At 32.5% G+C, this 15,846-nt stretch overlaps 3 protein-coding genes across 5 annotated transcripts; 1 reads left to right on the forward strand and 2 right to left on the reverse strand.

Annotated features, from left to right (window-relative positions):
- The first annotated feature begins 3,784 nt into the window (after window positions 1-3,784).
- On the forward strand, window positions 3,785-6,998 carry LOC127259424 (ubiquitin-conjugating enzyme E2 5B-like). Of its 2 annotated transcripts, none has more exons than XM_051286757.1 (5): window positions 3,785-3,968; window positions 4,103-4,204; window positions 5,238-5,365; window positions 5,840-5,944; window positions 6,651-6,998. In XM_051286757.1, exons 2-5 carry the CDS (start codon window positions 4,135-4,137, stop codon window positions 6,792-6,794), a joined length of 447 nt encoding a protein of 148 aa, XP_051142714.1. In that variant the 5' UTR covers window positions 3,785-3,968; window positions 4,103-4,134; the 3' UTR covers window positions 6,795-6,998. The 2 variants fall into 2 exon arrangements, with proteins under 2 accessions (XP_051142714.1, XP_051142713.1); XM_051286756.1 differs by having other exon boundaries at window positions 3,786-3,968; window positions 4,096-4,204.
- Window positions 6,999-7,317: 319 nt separating this feature from the next.
- LOC127259425 (uncharacterized) lies at window positions 7,318-8,420 on the reverse strand. The gene is made up of 4 exons (XM_051286758.1): window positions 8,213-8,420; window positions 8,039-8,115; window positions 7,734-7,953; window positions 7,318-7,595 (listed from the first exon to the last, which is right to left on the reverse strand). Exons 1-4 carry the CDS (start codon window positions 8,274-8,276, stop codon window positions 7,558-7,560), a joined length of 399 nt encoding a protein of 132 aa, XP_051142715.1. The 5' UTR covers window positions 8,277-8,420; the 3' UTR covers window positions 7,318-7,557.
- A 2,524-nt stretch (window positions 8,421-10,944) lies between these two features.
- LOC127259423 (root phototropism protein 2-like) lies at window positions 10,945-14,788 on the reverse strand. 2 transcript variants are annotated; one of them, XM_051286754.1, is made up of 5 exons: window positions 14,621-14,788; window positions 14,439-14,508; window positions 13,991-14,371; window positions 12,457-13,173; window positions 10,945-11,674 (listed from the first exon to the last, which is right to left on the reverse strand). In XM_051286754.1, exons 1-5 carry the CDS (start codon window positions 14,662-14,664, stop codon window positions 11,159-11,161), a joined length of 1,728 nt encoding a protein of 575 aa, XP_051142711.1. In that variant the 5' UTR covers window positions 14,665-14,788; the 3' UTR covers window positions 10,945-11,158. The 2 variants fall into 2 exon arrangements, with proteins under 2 accessions (XP_051142711.1, XP_051142712.1); XM_051286755.1 differs by having other exon boundaries at window positions 14,628-14,769.
- Window positions 14,789-15,846: the final 1,058 nt, after the last annotated feature.

Here is a 15,846-nt window from a genome sequence, read left to right on the forward strand (position 1 = left end):
TAAACACAAATTTTACTTTTTTTACTTTTCATTTATTTATTACTTTTTAATCTCTACCTTATCATAAAGGATAAATTCGTCAATTAATACCAAAAAAATAATTACCTAAATGGACGGAGGGAGTATTATTTTTTGTCAGTCACTCAAAATACTTTTTATTATATTATTGTAGAAATAATCAATATAAAATGTCAAACTACCCTTATCTTCTATAAAAAGAAAAAAATATTTATTTTATAGATAAAAATATTAAAATTATCTTAAACACTTTCAGCAATCGGATAAAATATTTTTAATGTATTAAAAAAAACAAATAAATACATTAACTCAAAAAATAAAAAATACTCCCTCCGCTCCAGATACTGTGTCTACTACACTGTAGACACGGTATTTTATGAGGGATGTAATTAGTAGATAATTAAGAATGTATTAGTAAAAATAATTATCCTATAATATAAATAATTATAAATTAAGATTAAAATAACTAATTAGTTTAATTAAAATTAAAAAAAAAAAATTAAAAATTTAAAATTAGATTAAAGTGTGTAATCATTTTTCAAAAATAGAAAGTGACATAGTACGTGGGACGGGCAAAAACGGCAACGTGGACATGGTATTGGACGGAGGGAGTAATAAAGATATGCATTCAGTTGGGACGAAATGTATATTTTTTTGTAAAAAATATATGAGAGGTGTTTAGTACTTTCTCCCTGTTTAATTTATAATCCTAATTAACAACTAAATATTATGTCGACACTTTCAATACGGTGTCTAAAGCCAGACAAATATTTAATCACTTTAATTGTTTACAATAAATTAGATGTAATATTGATAGGGACTTGCAAATAATATATATATATATATTTAAATATTAAACTACTTAGAAAATAAAATACATTTTACAGAAATTTATAACACATATATATACATTAGAAAATATCAATGATATACAACCATCTCGTATTAAATATATATGTTCACACTTAACAATTAAAACACATAAAAATATCAATATTTATAATTCTTCATATATAAATATAAAAATATTTAAAATTATAAATACTACAATTCTTTTTAAATCTTAGGCTTGCCAATATATAACAAATGCTCCCTCCGTCACAGAATAGATGTTTTGTTGGAAGTTGGCACGAAAAATTAAGGAATAATAGTATTCAATTGAAAGTGGATAAGAAGTAGAAAGTAAAAGACTAAAATGTCTTTGAAGAATTTTTAAAAGTATGTTAGAGTAATAATTAAGGGTAGTTTGAAAAAACATGAATAATTTTGTTATAAAGTGGGGACCACGGTTACTAAATAAGGAAACAAGACAATTATTTTGGAACGGACGGAAATGGAAAAATAAGACAACTCTTTTGGGACGTAGGAAGTATTTAATAGGATATTATGTCATTACATGTGACACAATATATTTTGATTTTAATACAATAAGCAACGATATAATACAATATAATAACTCACATAACATATATTCATACAATATACTATGTTCATTATGCAAATGTATGCTCATTTCACCGGTCACGAGTTTTAATAAAAGTGGGTAATAATAGTTATTTTTTTTAATAGTAAAAAAAAAAGTACAAAAATATACTCCCTCCGTCCCATAACAAAATATCTATTTTTCCATTTTAGTCCCTCCCATAACAAAGTATTAATTTTATTTTTTTTAGTAATTGTACTATCTACCTAGCATTACAAATACCCTTACAACTTATAATATATTACACAAATGTCATTACTTTTATATCACGCATACTAATAAGGTTATTTTAGTCATTGATACTTAGAAAGAAAATGAGAATATTTTTTAATGAGAACCAAAAAGAAAAGTGAATATAAATTTGAACAACAGATGAAGTATAACATAACATAATAGTATATAATTCAATGTAGCACAATTATATATATATATATGCGAATTACTTCAAATTCAGTGCACTTTAGGGTGTGTTTGTTTTGGGGATTGGATTGGATTTACACTATTTATCCAATTTTTTTCCCCAAAAACATCAAATCAAACACCTATTTTTTATTTTTTATATTATACTAAAAATCAATTTGACATTCAAAACATCACATCAACACCTATTTATATCACATCATACAACTATTCAAATTCAAAATTTCTACTATTCAAATCCCAATTCAAAATCCAAACCTCCAAACAAACACACCCTTAACTTGATCAAATTGTCCTATTTAAAATAAATTGCCGAGCTTTTGAATTTATGACATTGCATTCATAAATTCAGTTACATACTAATCCAGCTATAAATAATAATAATAATAATTATTATTCAATAAAATGATGCAAATATAATTTAAAAAATATATGTAACGTGCATCATCCATTGGACTTTAATTTATTAGATATATATATATATATATATGGAATTGAAATAATATTGATGAATCATCGGCACATGTTTCTCTTGATTGCCACCTCCCACTTCTCTACGTAACCAAAATTTGACTTCTTCCTTAATTATTTAATTATTATTTCTGCTTTAAATTGTTTGTTTGAATATGATTTTAAAATAATTAAATTCTAAAATATATTTTAAAATGATATAAATAGATATATGCAATGAAATATATATATATACATTGAATAATGGTACGAGACAGTATCAACTTCGCATCCAAATACATCTTAGCAAATTTAAAATGTCATTATTTAGGTTTTAAATTGGAGTTTTTTTATTTAAATTTTAATTGAAATAATGTTTTAATATGATATTTAAAAAACGGAGTATATAATTTTTATTGAAATGCAAATCAAACACAAGTTTTGTGTAATTTTACATCCAAAATATCTCATCTAATTGATTATTATTATCATCGTTATTATATTTTTTATAATAATATTTAAAAATGTATACGTTCAAAATGATTGTAAAAAATAATAAATGTATTTGGGCATGGGCACGGCTCGACTAAAAACGGGTAGGGCATGCGAAAAATTGTTTACTGTGACAGTGAAATCAAGGGGTGTTTCTTTTTTTTTTTTTTTTTTTTTTTTTTTTTTTTTATAAGTCTTGGAAATATTTTAATTTGGAAAAATTTTGATTTGTATTTGATATTAAAATAATGTATTAATACATATTTTGGTGAGGAATTTTTTTTTTTTAAAAAAATACATAGTTCAAATAGTAAAAATTTAAAATTTTGGTGTAAAGAAGCTCAATTGACAAAAACTAACATGAAACGTTGATCCAATACGAAATAATTGAGTATGCGTCAAAAGTTTCGATCTGATTATATGTACGGGTCAATATGAATTCGACACGAAGATTAACATATCAGATTAAAGTCGAGTTTTTCAATCCGAACCTCACACAACAATATGTTTATAATATATTTATTATATATGTAAAATAATTTTAATTTTTTATTATTATTTTTAAAATATTAATTTAAATTGACACAATCTTTATATCTTATTTTAAATAATTTTTATGTACAAATATTTGTAGTGACTTAGTTACTTTTTTTCTTAAATTAAATATTTGATTATAGTTTAATATGTGGAATTTTAATTTATTTATATTAATGGATAAACAAGCCTATTTCGTGTTAATTTGGGTTATCTAACATGTTGTCATGTTTATAAAAATTATTTAACGATTAACAGGTTATTTTCGGTCGAATAAATTTGAACAAATCGGATTTCGAATCGAATAGTTTAACCGGATTGGAAACCCGACCCGACGGTCTAAAATAAACCCACCCTGTTATCAGTGCGCAGAATTTCTAAATCGCCGTAAAGAATTATATTCTCACTGGACTGGACCCCTCTCTCCAAACCAAAATGATTCCATATTGAATTCAATCCCCAATCCCACCTATTATATCATATCCATGTCAGCTGCGCTTGCTTCCGAATCCAGGCCTCTTCCCATTCCTCGTTATTGGTTCTGCTTCCGCGTTTTCCCAATTACCAGAAGGTAATTGTTTTTGCTAATTTGTCTGGGTTTTGATTCATGTGAAGATTCGTTCGTGTTTTGCTTTTTTAATTTGGGTATGCATGTATGTATGTTTGTTGATTTCGATAATTGCGGTAACTTTTGTTAGGTTTTAGGGTTTTCGTCGGGACGGTGAAAAGAGGGTTTCATGGCGTCGAAGAGGATTTTGAAGGAACTCAAGGATTTGCAGAAGGATCCTCCGACTTCTTGCAGTGCAGGTATACTCGCGGTGTACCCGAAATTCTCGTCGTGTTTTTGACTGATTTATTAGGGTTTTCGGTTTGTTTCAGAACGATAGGCTACCTAATTGAGCTGCAGTTGCCTGCTTTGTGGTTCATAAATTGATTGTTTGTTGTCGTTTAGTGGTTGAGAGAGCTATATATTGTATCATTTGTTGCTTATATCGATTTGGGAGTTGGTTGGGATTCAGTTGTTTCTGTGCGAATTGTCTAAAGCTACCTTTAATACGATGAGCATGATATTTATATTTAAAAATTCAATAAGATGAACTTGTTAATTTGAATTTTATAAATCAACTGGATTCAAATAGGTAATTTCGTTCTTTCTTAATGTGTATGAATAAACCTTGGTATGAGAAGATTTGTTAAAACGCCAAATCATCAATTTGGCATCAATGGATGTGCAAATCTCCGCAAACCTATCGTAAACAGTATATCAGCAATGAATTCACTAAACATTATTGAATTGTTGGATCGAATTAAAAATGGTATTATTAAATTCATATACTTGAAACAAAATTTGCATACATTTTATATTGATTTAGTATAAAGCTACCAAATCATCTGCTGAATTGCTGATTTGAATTTGCTAGGTAAGTCATTGATTGTCGAAGTTGCACGGCCAAACATTTGAATGAATGACATTTGTTGTGCTCTTACAAAATTGGCAAAATTAGTAAATCTTGGAGTTTTGAGGGCGTACAACTGATCATAAACATCTTAGTGATCTTTTCTGTTTCTTTGGAATCAGATTCTCATTTTCTTAAATTTGACCATCACCCATTACCTATTGGCACGTAATGATTGTGTTAAAAGGTGTATATATGCACACACATGCGTCCGCCAACACACATACATATTTCTTATAGCAATATTAAGAATTATAATCATTATCATTATTATCATAATTATTATGTATGATATCCTTGATGTGCACATACATTTCCAATGTGATTCCTGCCTACCAACTTCCTGCTGCTTAAATTAACATTAACTATCCTACAAAGTATAGGTCCTGTTGGTGAAGATATGTTTCATTGGCAAGCCACGATCATGGGGCCTTCGGACAGCCCTTATGCTGGTGGTGTTTTTCTGGTTTCAATTCATTTCCCTCCTGATTATCCTTTTAAGCCTCCAAAGGTATGGTATTACTTTGTTTTAATAGTTCTCTTTCCACTTGAGAATTGGTAGATGCTCGTGTTACATGATACATATCCCTATATTTATACTCTCTCCAACATGGCAGCATGGCTATTTTAGTCTGTAATAATTATTATGAAACCCTCAGTGTAGCTTTCCTAAGGCTTTTAAAATAGATAGCAACTGTTGGCTCTTATTACAAATTTTAACATCTTTCGTTGATTGCAGGAAGTATTTGTACGGAAGTTTTCTTTTCGTGTTGACAATAGCTGTACATTTGCATTTGCTTAATTATTTATTTTTGGGTTGTATCACAAGGGATTCTTGTATAGGTCTGTACAAAATATGAATTTAATGATTGTTTTGTGGAGTTTATGTTTATATCCTAATATTTTGAAAGACTAGGTGTTTTTATATCTCTTATTTTTTTGTCGTTTTAGTGTGAATATAATTGTTAGTATATCCTTTGAACAGGTTGCTTTTAAGACAAAGCTGTTTCACCCAAACATCAATAGCAATGGAAGCATTTGCCTTGATATTCTGAAAGAACAGTGGAGTCCAGCATTGACTATTTCCAAGGTTTTTGAAGTTCTTCCCTTATTGCATCCATTTAAACTGTGGAAGGATTTTCTGGAAAACTTGTCGTGTAATAATCTAAGCAACATAACCATTGAGCCAAATCATGATGCTATTGTGAGTATTTGAAAGATGATGGTACATGGTACACTAAAATGTGATATTATTATATTTTAAATGGTAGCAAAATGTGTTGAATGTGGTCTATATTATCTCAAAATAAATTTTGGAGTTGCATATGTTGTATTTTTGTCAGACAACTTGTAGAAAGCTGTTCTTTGTATTAACTGTACTCAGACAGATCTAAGATTGTTAACTGTACTTATAGTTATCAAAATGAATTGAGTCCTTCAGGTTGGCCTGCCCTGCCAAAATCCGCCATATAGTAGGTTAGCTCTCCGTGTCTAGTTATCTTAACAGCTCTAATATTGGATTTTATTGTCCATAAGGATTTAAAAATTGGTGATTTGACTTTGGGTATTATGAAAAACTATGTTATGCATGTAAAATTTTTTTAAAATAGGATAAAACTATTCCAATAATATATGTAGAGCTGCCAATATGAATTGATCCCACCTGGTTGATCCGTTCTGTCGTGGCTAAGCCCATTTCTCTCATTTCAATTTTTTTTTTCTTTCTGTTCTCTTCCATCCAAATGAAATTGTGATTAATGTTTCTATGTGTTTTGTTTGGGGTGTTCTTATGTCAGGTTCTTTTGTCAATCTGCTCGCTACTGACAGATCCTAATCCAGATGATCCTCTCGTGCCAGAAATTGCTCACATGTACAAGACTGATAGGCCCAGGTACGAGTCCACTGCACGTAGCTGGACACAGAAGTATGCCATGGGATGATACTCTTGTCAATGCCTGGGAAAAACTTAAACCAGTCTTATGTTTTTCATCTATGGTTGGATAATAAATAAAGTATTTTGGTGTGGTACTTTTGTGTAGCCTGCAAACCTTGGATTGAAGTTGGAATTGTGCTTATGCTTTTGGTATGTGAATATGAACTTAGAAGTTTGTCTGGAATGAAGAATTTGTGTGTTTTTGTGGTAATTATTGAAGTCTTGACTTTTGATCAGTGTTCGCTTCTATAATATATATGCTGACACATTTTATTTGCCGAGTAGTTTTGTTAAATACTTCTTGAGCTTTGTTGACGTGGCTTGCAAAGATCAAATGACTAGTTAGTTTAATAGTGTTATTCTTAGAAATGTATTTTATTTAGTTTAATCGTGCTCGATGATGGAATCTTGTCATGCATCCCGTGTAACTTTGAACCTTATTGAGTTTGGATCATCTCCGTTTATCATCTCGTAAATCTTCATTGCAATGCCGCTCTTATTGTAGAATAGAGTGAATCGATTGAATCATAATCGAACAATCTTATTATGTGTCAATATTAGAATCTTATCATGTTTGGCTATCAATACCTTTTATGAGAAGTATTAGCAGTAGAGAAGTGGCATTTGTCCAGCCACATATTTTTATTTTAGGACACACCCCTCAATTCTTGATTATTACATTACACACACACTTTCATTAGGACATTCATTATTGACACATAATTAATTATCCAACCTAATTTAAAAAATCTAATTTATAATCTTCTTTTCTACCCTTGAGAAACATGTATGCTCACTCCACTGAAACCTGCAAATCATATACATAATCAAGAAGATGATTTATATGTGTTTCTTTTCAGTTCGGATTGAGTTTGGAGGTTTGAAATCTTTATCTAAATAATATTTTGATGTGATAATTTGTGAGAGTATAATGTGAAGAGCATACCTTGTGTAGAATTGCAGCCGAGATTGATGGTATCGGTGATGTCTCGGAGAGTAGCTTTGTTAGCAAACCAGTAGTCTTTCTTGACATGGAAAAGGCAGTCGAGCACCCACCCTGTGTGCTCGGCGCAGCCCTCCGTGCAGAACCAGTGGCCGTCCTCGTGGGTCACGTTAAGCCACCCCGAGTCGGTCAGCGTGTACTTGTCCCAGCACTTGGTGGATGTCTGAAAACGAACAATTCATCGTATCGATTTTATCTTGTTTGTTTCATTAGAAATCTAAGGGATGTAAGAAATTGGTGATAGATACATTTTGAAGGCAGTATTCAGCACTTCTCCAGGCTTGAATTGGACTCAAGTTGTTGTTGGCTGTTGGGTATGTTTTATCTGCACGATATATTCGGTTCGATTTGATTCGACGAAACTGATGATTCTATAGAAGTGGTAAAAAATGAAAAATAAGATGAGGGAAGAATTTACTTACTCTCAGCTTTGGATGTGCAAAAGAGTATCATGAAAACACTCAAAACCATCCATTTTCTTGCCATTCTTGCTCTCTCTCTCTCTCTCTCCCTTTTCTCTCTCTATACTATACACTGATGCAAACCGCTGTATATATGTAGACTTTTATAATTTGATGTATGGGTGATGGGGTAACATTACATTATTCATTCTCCAAAAACTAGACTAGATTATGGGATATGCTTAGAATATATATATATATATATGTGTATACAATATATAAGTCTTGGTGACGAAAACAAGAACAATGTGATGAAAGAAACAAGTGTTGTCTGTCCCATAAGAACCACCCCTTCTTCTATCCTACTCTTTCATTGATTGTGTTTTTGTGTGAGGCATATCAATCAAACTTCGGACAGCTAAAAAACACAATCTAATAATAATAATTTTATGTAAGCTTTATTAGTAAAGATTTTTTCATTTCTTCAAATTGTTGGATTCATTGAAGATTTCATGAGAAAAAAAAAAAAAAAAGAAAAAAAGACCAAGCCTATATGAAAATGGGTAGATTTGGGCCCACTTCTTAAAGCCCAAACGTAGCTAAATTTTATATTTGGGCCCACTTGTTAAAGCCCAAACTTAGCTAAATTTTATAAATGGGCTTTGATTATGTGTAAACATATGTTCGATATTTATTCTTCTTATTTTTTTTAACTCATATTTTATGCATAAATAACACACACACACACAAATTGATACCTCATGCATGTATAAAATATATACATGATTTCCTTCAAAATTGAAAAACATCGATCATAGTTTAGAGAAAAAATTCCAACTCAACTTAGCTCATTTTAGATAGAAATTTTGGAAATTTGAGGAGTTTTGAAACCTAAAACGTATTTTTTTTAAAAATAACAAAAATAAAAACATTACTATGAATTTTTTTTATTTTTTTTTTTCAAAAAAATATACTATTGATAAATTATACCAAAAGTTACAAAAATATCTACGTAAACAGAGCCTTACAGAGCTACGACAAAAGCGATATTTTAACATTACACCCGGGCGCCTTGCCAGTGTCGACGAGGTACTGATCGATATCGCTACAATCGATCTTGAACGGGAAGCCTTGTATCCGCTTCCCGTCTAAGTAGAAATCGATCCGTCCCTTGATGACCATATTCATGACCATCATATGCGCCGTCGCGCTCTCCTCCATCTGCGTCGCCAACGCCTCCTCGACCGCCCTATTATCCTCCGTAAACCTAATCTTCAAATCCGAGTTCCCGTTGGCGCGTTGCCGCATGCTCTCGAGCTTAACTTCCGGGAACGCGACGCCTTGGCTTTCGAGGGTCGCCGTCATCGGGCCATAGTCGAGCTCTAGCTTCCCGCTCCTGTTCGTGACGTTGAGGAAGACGACGAAGTCGATCGTCAGCAGAGTGCCTTGTTCGGGTCGAGACGTGATGTTGAGCTTATTTATGTCGAGACGGTGGAGGCGCGCCGCTGGAAGATTTGCCTGGAGGAAGGCGTAGTAAATTCCGGCGACGAGGAAGAAGACGAGGAGGAGGAAGCCGAGGAGGAGGAGGAACCACGCGAAGCACGACGTGGCTAAACGGGACGCGGGGGTTTGGGACTCAGCGTCGAAGGAATCTTGGCGGGTGAGGGGGCCGTTGGGTGACGGTCCCGGCATGGCGGAGAGGCGGCGGCGGCGGCGGCGGGAGAAGGTGGTGTTGGGAGGAAAAATGGAAATTGGAGGGACATTTGATTTGTTGTCCACCTTTGAATCAATATGAGGTTTGTATGAAAATTGGTATACTCTATGGATAATTGTCCGAAAGAGTTCCTAAATTCTTGGAATGCCTTCAATTCTTATATATATATATATATACATACATAGTTTGTGCTCATTTAAAATTTTACTACAGCTGGTCTATGTTATTATTGATTTTAGTACAAATAAATAAATAAATATATATATATATAAATAAACTGCTTGTTTTTATATGTATCGTTTGAGTTCTAGTCGAACATTATTTTTAAAACTATTTTAATATATACTAATATATATAAATTACTTCCTTTCGCATACCATGATATTGATATTTAATTAGTTAATAATAGTGAATTAAAAATTAATTTATAAAGAATAAAATTTTATATAATATTACAATAAATGTTTTTAAAAAATACTGTTTATTTAATTATACTCCCTCCGTCCAATTTTTAATATCCTAAAGTATATTTGTACGGTTTCTTAGGGGATTGTCTTTTTGTCATGAATTGACAAATTTGTCCTTAATTGTATAGTAGAGATTAAAAGTAATAGATGAATGAAGGGTAAAAATGTAAAATTTGTATTTAAAAAAAGAAATAGGACAATAGTTGTTGGACGTCCCAAATAAGAAAATTATACAATAGTTTATCGACGGAGGGAGTAGTTAACATAAACTAATTTTATAAAAGAAAGAAAAATTTAAATATATATAAAAAATATTTATTTTTGTGAAGAGATAAAACTAAAGGGTTTTGAATGATCCTAGATAATAGTATATAATTAATTAAGTTGATTTATATTTGTTAAGAATAATTTATTTAAATAAATTTTACCCAAAATAAAAATATATCATAAAAATTAATTTTAGTGTAATATAATAAATAAAAAATAGGTATTTGATTTGATATTTTCTTTTAAAAAAAATTAAAATAGTAAAACCGAAAATAAAATCGCACAAGTAAACACATCCTCCGACGAAAATCAAAATTCCCAATAACCTTTACATAACTTTCCAAAACCAATAATAAACATATTACAAACTATAGATACTAAATAAACAAACTCAATTGAAACGTTAAAAACACACACACACATATCAAACATCAATAAACTCACACCAAAACAACAATAAAAAGATAGACACCATAGCAATGTAGCTTAGTTTGAGGAGTTAACAATGATCTTTTCCGATCAAGAAATGGAGAACCTCCGCCGCCTCGGCTTGGCGGCGATCTCCGACACACCGTCCTCGATATTCGAGGTGTCCTTGGAGGCGCCGCCTCCGCCGTGCTTGAATGGGTTGAGCTTTCCGAGTGTCTTCGACATCGACGAGAAAAACGTATTGTGCTTTTTGGCGCCGCCGCCGGTCCCTTTGGCGGTCGACGACGCCCCTCCTCCGGCGTGGCCTTTGTGCATGTCTTCGATGTACATTTTCATTTTCAGAAGCTCGGTTCTTAGCTCCTCGTTCTCCTTGGCGAGGGACACATCGGCTTGGAGTTGGTTCCTCGTCATCGCGGCGTCGGGAGTCTTGTGCTCGTCCCCGCCGCTTCTTAATTTGAGTTGGTCGTAGTAGAGGGCGTGGAGGACAATTTGCACCGGGAGGCGCTTGTTTTGTGAAGCGTGCAATCGAGCTTCGTACGATAGTTTGAGCGGATCCATCGCGCTACACACCTTCTCTCGCTCGATCTCGTCGAGATTTGGGTGCGCCTGTGTCGCCGCACGCACCGAGTTTGTTATAGATCTCCAGAAAAAGTTATGACTTTATTTGTATACGTACTTTCAAAAGTTTCTGACACTTTTCAGAAAAGACTGTATTAAACTTGGAAAAATTGTTAAAAATATCTCTCATGTATACTATATTATTACTTTTGTCTTTTATTTATTTTATTGGCGAAATATATCTCAAATGTTTATAAAAGTTGTTATTTTTATCCTTTGATCGCGCATAGCAGCGGGTGATTGCGCATGGTGTGAACATTACATGCGGTCAAATGACAGAAATAACGATTTTTACAAACATGTAGGATATATTTTACCAGATAAATAAATACAAGAAAAAAATGATAATGAAATATACATGAAAGCATACCGAATCCTCTATCCCATTAACACATCCTATCCTCTATCCCATTAACACATCCTATCCCCTATCTCCACACACATAATGTATATATATACACACGTGTTTATGTATTAATATATGTATAATACATACACACATGTGTATATCCATAGTGTATGGGGATATAGCTTATGTTTGGAACAAAGGATCCCAAGGGATATATGAAAGATATCTTTTGCAATTTTCTCTATTAAACTTATTTTACCTTTGAAAACATCACTTCATATACTTAATCTTTTACTATTTTCAAATTCTTCCAAAATTTCTATCTAAACAGAACCCATATCTTCAATTTTGTAAGTCAACTAAATAAATATATTTTTATTGAAAATTGTCAAACTTTAATTAAAATCTTACTGATACTGACCTTCAAGTAAATGTCGATAGCCCGGTAAAGATCGTCGTCGACTTTCCGGGCAGCCTTCGGGACCAAGTTAGCGATCCCGTTGAACTTGGAAATGCTAAGCTCGCCGTAAGTGGCGATCTCGCCAAGGTAGGCGTCGACGGTCTTCCCGACTCTTTGCATGGCTGTTGAACACGCCTCCCTAAACTGACCTGCGTTAAACACTCCCACACTTTTTTCTCTCTCGACGAATCCCGAGATGATCCTCCTCACGCTCTCGAGATCGAACAGCCTCGATCCATCTGGGGTGAACGACAAGACAAGAAGATCATCGACGGTGACGTGCTCTAAGATCACGGACACCCTCTTCTCCAACTCGTTCTTGCACCGGATGTCGGTTTTGAGGAATATCGATGTCTTTAGGAGGCTACATAGGAAGTTTATCGGGAAGACGGTCTTGTCCGGTGGCAGCAATGCCACGATGGACTCGACGAGCTCCCGCTGTTGTGATCGGATGTCGGAGTCGGCTAGTTTAAGGTTGCTCGCATAGTGATCGTGCGAGAGATCGCGAAGCGACCTCTCAGTGTATGTTATGATCGCGCTCGCTAGAGTGAGGCCTTTTGCGCCCCTCGATTTCATCGATGTTATGATCTTTGCGAAGAAATCGATGTCGAGGATCGTCAGCTCCTCCGTCCACCAGTTCGGCGGCGATCGGCTTGGAAAATTGGCCTCCACACAAGCCTATATTACAAGAAGACGTTACTATATATATATATTTTGGACATAGTAACAGATTATTTTATCATTTTAGTTATTTAACTAAATTCAATATGATTATATATAGTTTTATATCTCACTTGTTGTCGTTTTAATGATCATATTTTTTAATGATTATGTATGTGTGCTTTGGGTAAACTCTAATTGAATTTAATAGTTTGTAAATTAAGTCTGATCAGATAAGCTAGTTATAAAAGACCAACATGTAAAAGAAAAACTAATTACACTAGGACATAGATCAGCGGTTGATCCGGTCAAGTCAGCATAGTGCTGATCTGACAGGATGGCATATATTATAAGAATAATCAACATATATTTATACATATTTTAATATATTTGTAATACAATATATACTATATTATAATTCAACTTATGTTATATTATAATTCGATATATATTATATTATATGTAAATATATATAATGATTATGTGCATGATCTGGTCAAATCACATCATAATATCCACAACCAAATGTGGAAGACAAGACTTAAAAAGGTCAGAGTTTGAACCACACAAACAATTATGCCCATGCATGCAAAGTATATATTCTTACAAAATTAATGTGTTTTAGTCATAGTAAAAATTATAGATCATTCGTAATTTTGAATGAAATATAATTTTTAAACATAACATGTTAAATAAACAAAATTAATTTATCATACGTATTTTTCAAAAATTAAATAAAATATTATAAATATATATATAGATACAGTAAAAAATGATAGGCAAAAAATTCCTAAAATTAAAAATGAATTTGTAGTATGTGTATATATATATATACCTTAGCGCTGGCGATTTCTGCACATCGCTGGACAATCCCGATATTGGCGGCGATGGGGAGGAGATCCTGGCAGGATTTTAAGACCACCAGAGCGCCGGAGAGGCTCGTCAGGGCAACTTGGGACAGGAAATCCTCACTCCTAACGGCGAGGTTTTTGTCCGTCATCTCCAGGTACTCCGCCGCGCACATCAGCGCCGCCACGTTATGCACCGTTATCTCAAAATTCACGCCGTAACAGAACTTGGCCGCCTTCTCGAATATCTCCGGCCCCCCCGGAATCTCCGACAAATCCATTCTCGTAATTAATGCCTCCTCGCCGCCTTCTTTGTTCGATTCCAAAATCATTTTCCTTATGAGATTGCTCTTTCCCACCAGCATAAACTGTATATGAATAATATCACCATTAATTAATAAATTTATTTATTTATTATTTATAAAATTCAAGTACCTTGTGAAGAGAAAAGCTGGCTTCTCCAACTACAACTATGACGTCAGTTGGGATTTCTTGAGAAAAAACCCTAAAATGAATTATAAAGCAATTCCAATTCCGAAATCAGTTAATCAAAAAAAGAAAAACCCTAATTAAATTAAGATTGTAAAAATAATTAGAGATAGATGATTGCTACGTACCACTGACCAGTTCTCTCCATTGCGAGGGACAGCCTGTCAGCCATTCTCGATCTAATTATAAGTTCTGTAAGGAAGAAAATGGGCAAACTGAAAGAGACGATCCACGAGTGTGGACGATTAATTAATTCTGAGCTTCAATTCTTCAATGCATGACTATCTATATATATAAGATATGGAAAGTGTGGATGGATAAATAATAAGTTGCTTTTTCTCCATACTTACAGATCACTTTCTGGGGGAACAGGATTTGAAGTTATGATTATTGTATGACATTTACGTCTGTTTCGAACTGTATCCCTAACTGGAGGGTAGTTTTCAGATGGAAATGTCTGTTATGCCCCTTGCGGGAAGTTTGATCACCTGGGAGAATGTGGAGGGTAAGAAGGGAAAGTTATGTTTATACTAAAATGACGAGAATACCCATAAAATGTCCTAATTATTGGGTGCATCCCTTAACTGCCAGAAAATGCCACCAACAATGCAATCAATTTGGCATGTGAGCTGGAAATTGGCAATTATTTTAAATACTTTCTCTTCCCTCTCTCAAGGAGCTAATTATTTTTTTATTTCGATCCGTCTCACAATAACAAAGTATCAATTTTCATTTTTAATAATTGTATTATCTACCTAACATTACAAATACTCCTATAACTTACAATATATTACACAAATGTCATTAGTTTTATATTACACTGTACTAATGAGGTTATTTTTGTTATTTTTATATTAATCCTACTACATATCAGTATAATATTAATATATCTTCAACGACGAATAAAAAACAAATAAATACATATTTAAGGGATGAAGAAATTATAAATTTTAAAAATTCGAGAATAGAAATACAATTAATAATTAAAAATAAATAGATATATGTGTCTATCCACACACATAATAAAGAGAGAAAATCATACATCTTTCTAATTTATTGGGTGGAAACTCAAATTTTACATTACAATATTCGAAGAAAATCTAGTATCTTATAAATCTCGTATGTATACATATATTTATTTATATGTGTTAAAATTTTATTGAATAATATATAAAATACCATATATATAATGTTGATGCAATTAATAATTAATTTAAATATCAGTAAATTATAGTATATTTTTTAGAATTATACCGTGCTGAACATGCAATCTCAAATATTAATTAAGTACTTTTTAATTAATCCAATTAAGAGTTACCATAATTCAGGGTTTTAGAATTATATCCTCAATAAA

This window comes from Andrographis paniculata, unplaced genomic scaffold, assembly GCF_009805555.1.
Source record: "Andrographis paniculata isolate CXL003 unplaced genomic scaffold, ASM980555v1 Contig60END, whole genome shotgun sequence".
In the NCBI taxonomy this organism is placed as follows: Eukaryota; Viridiplantae; Streptophyta; class Magnoliopsida; order Lamiales; family Acanthaceae; genus Andrographis; species Andrographis paniculata.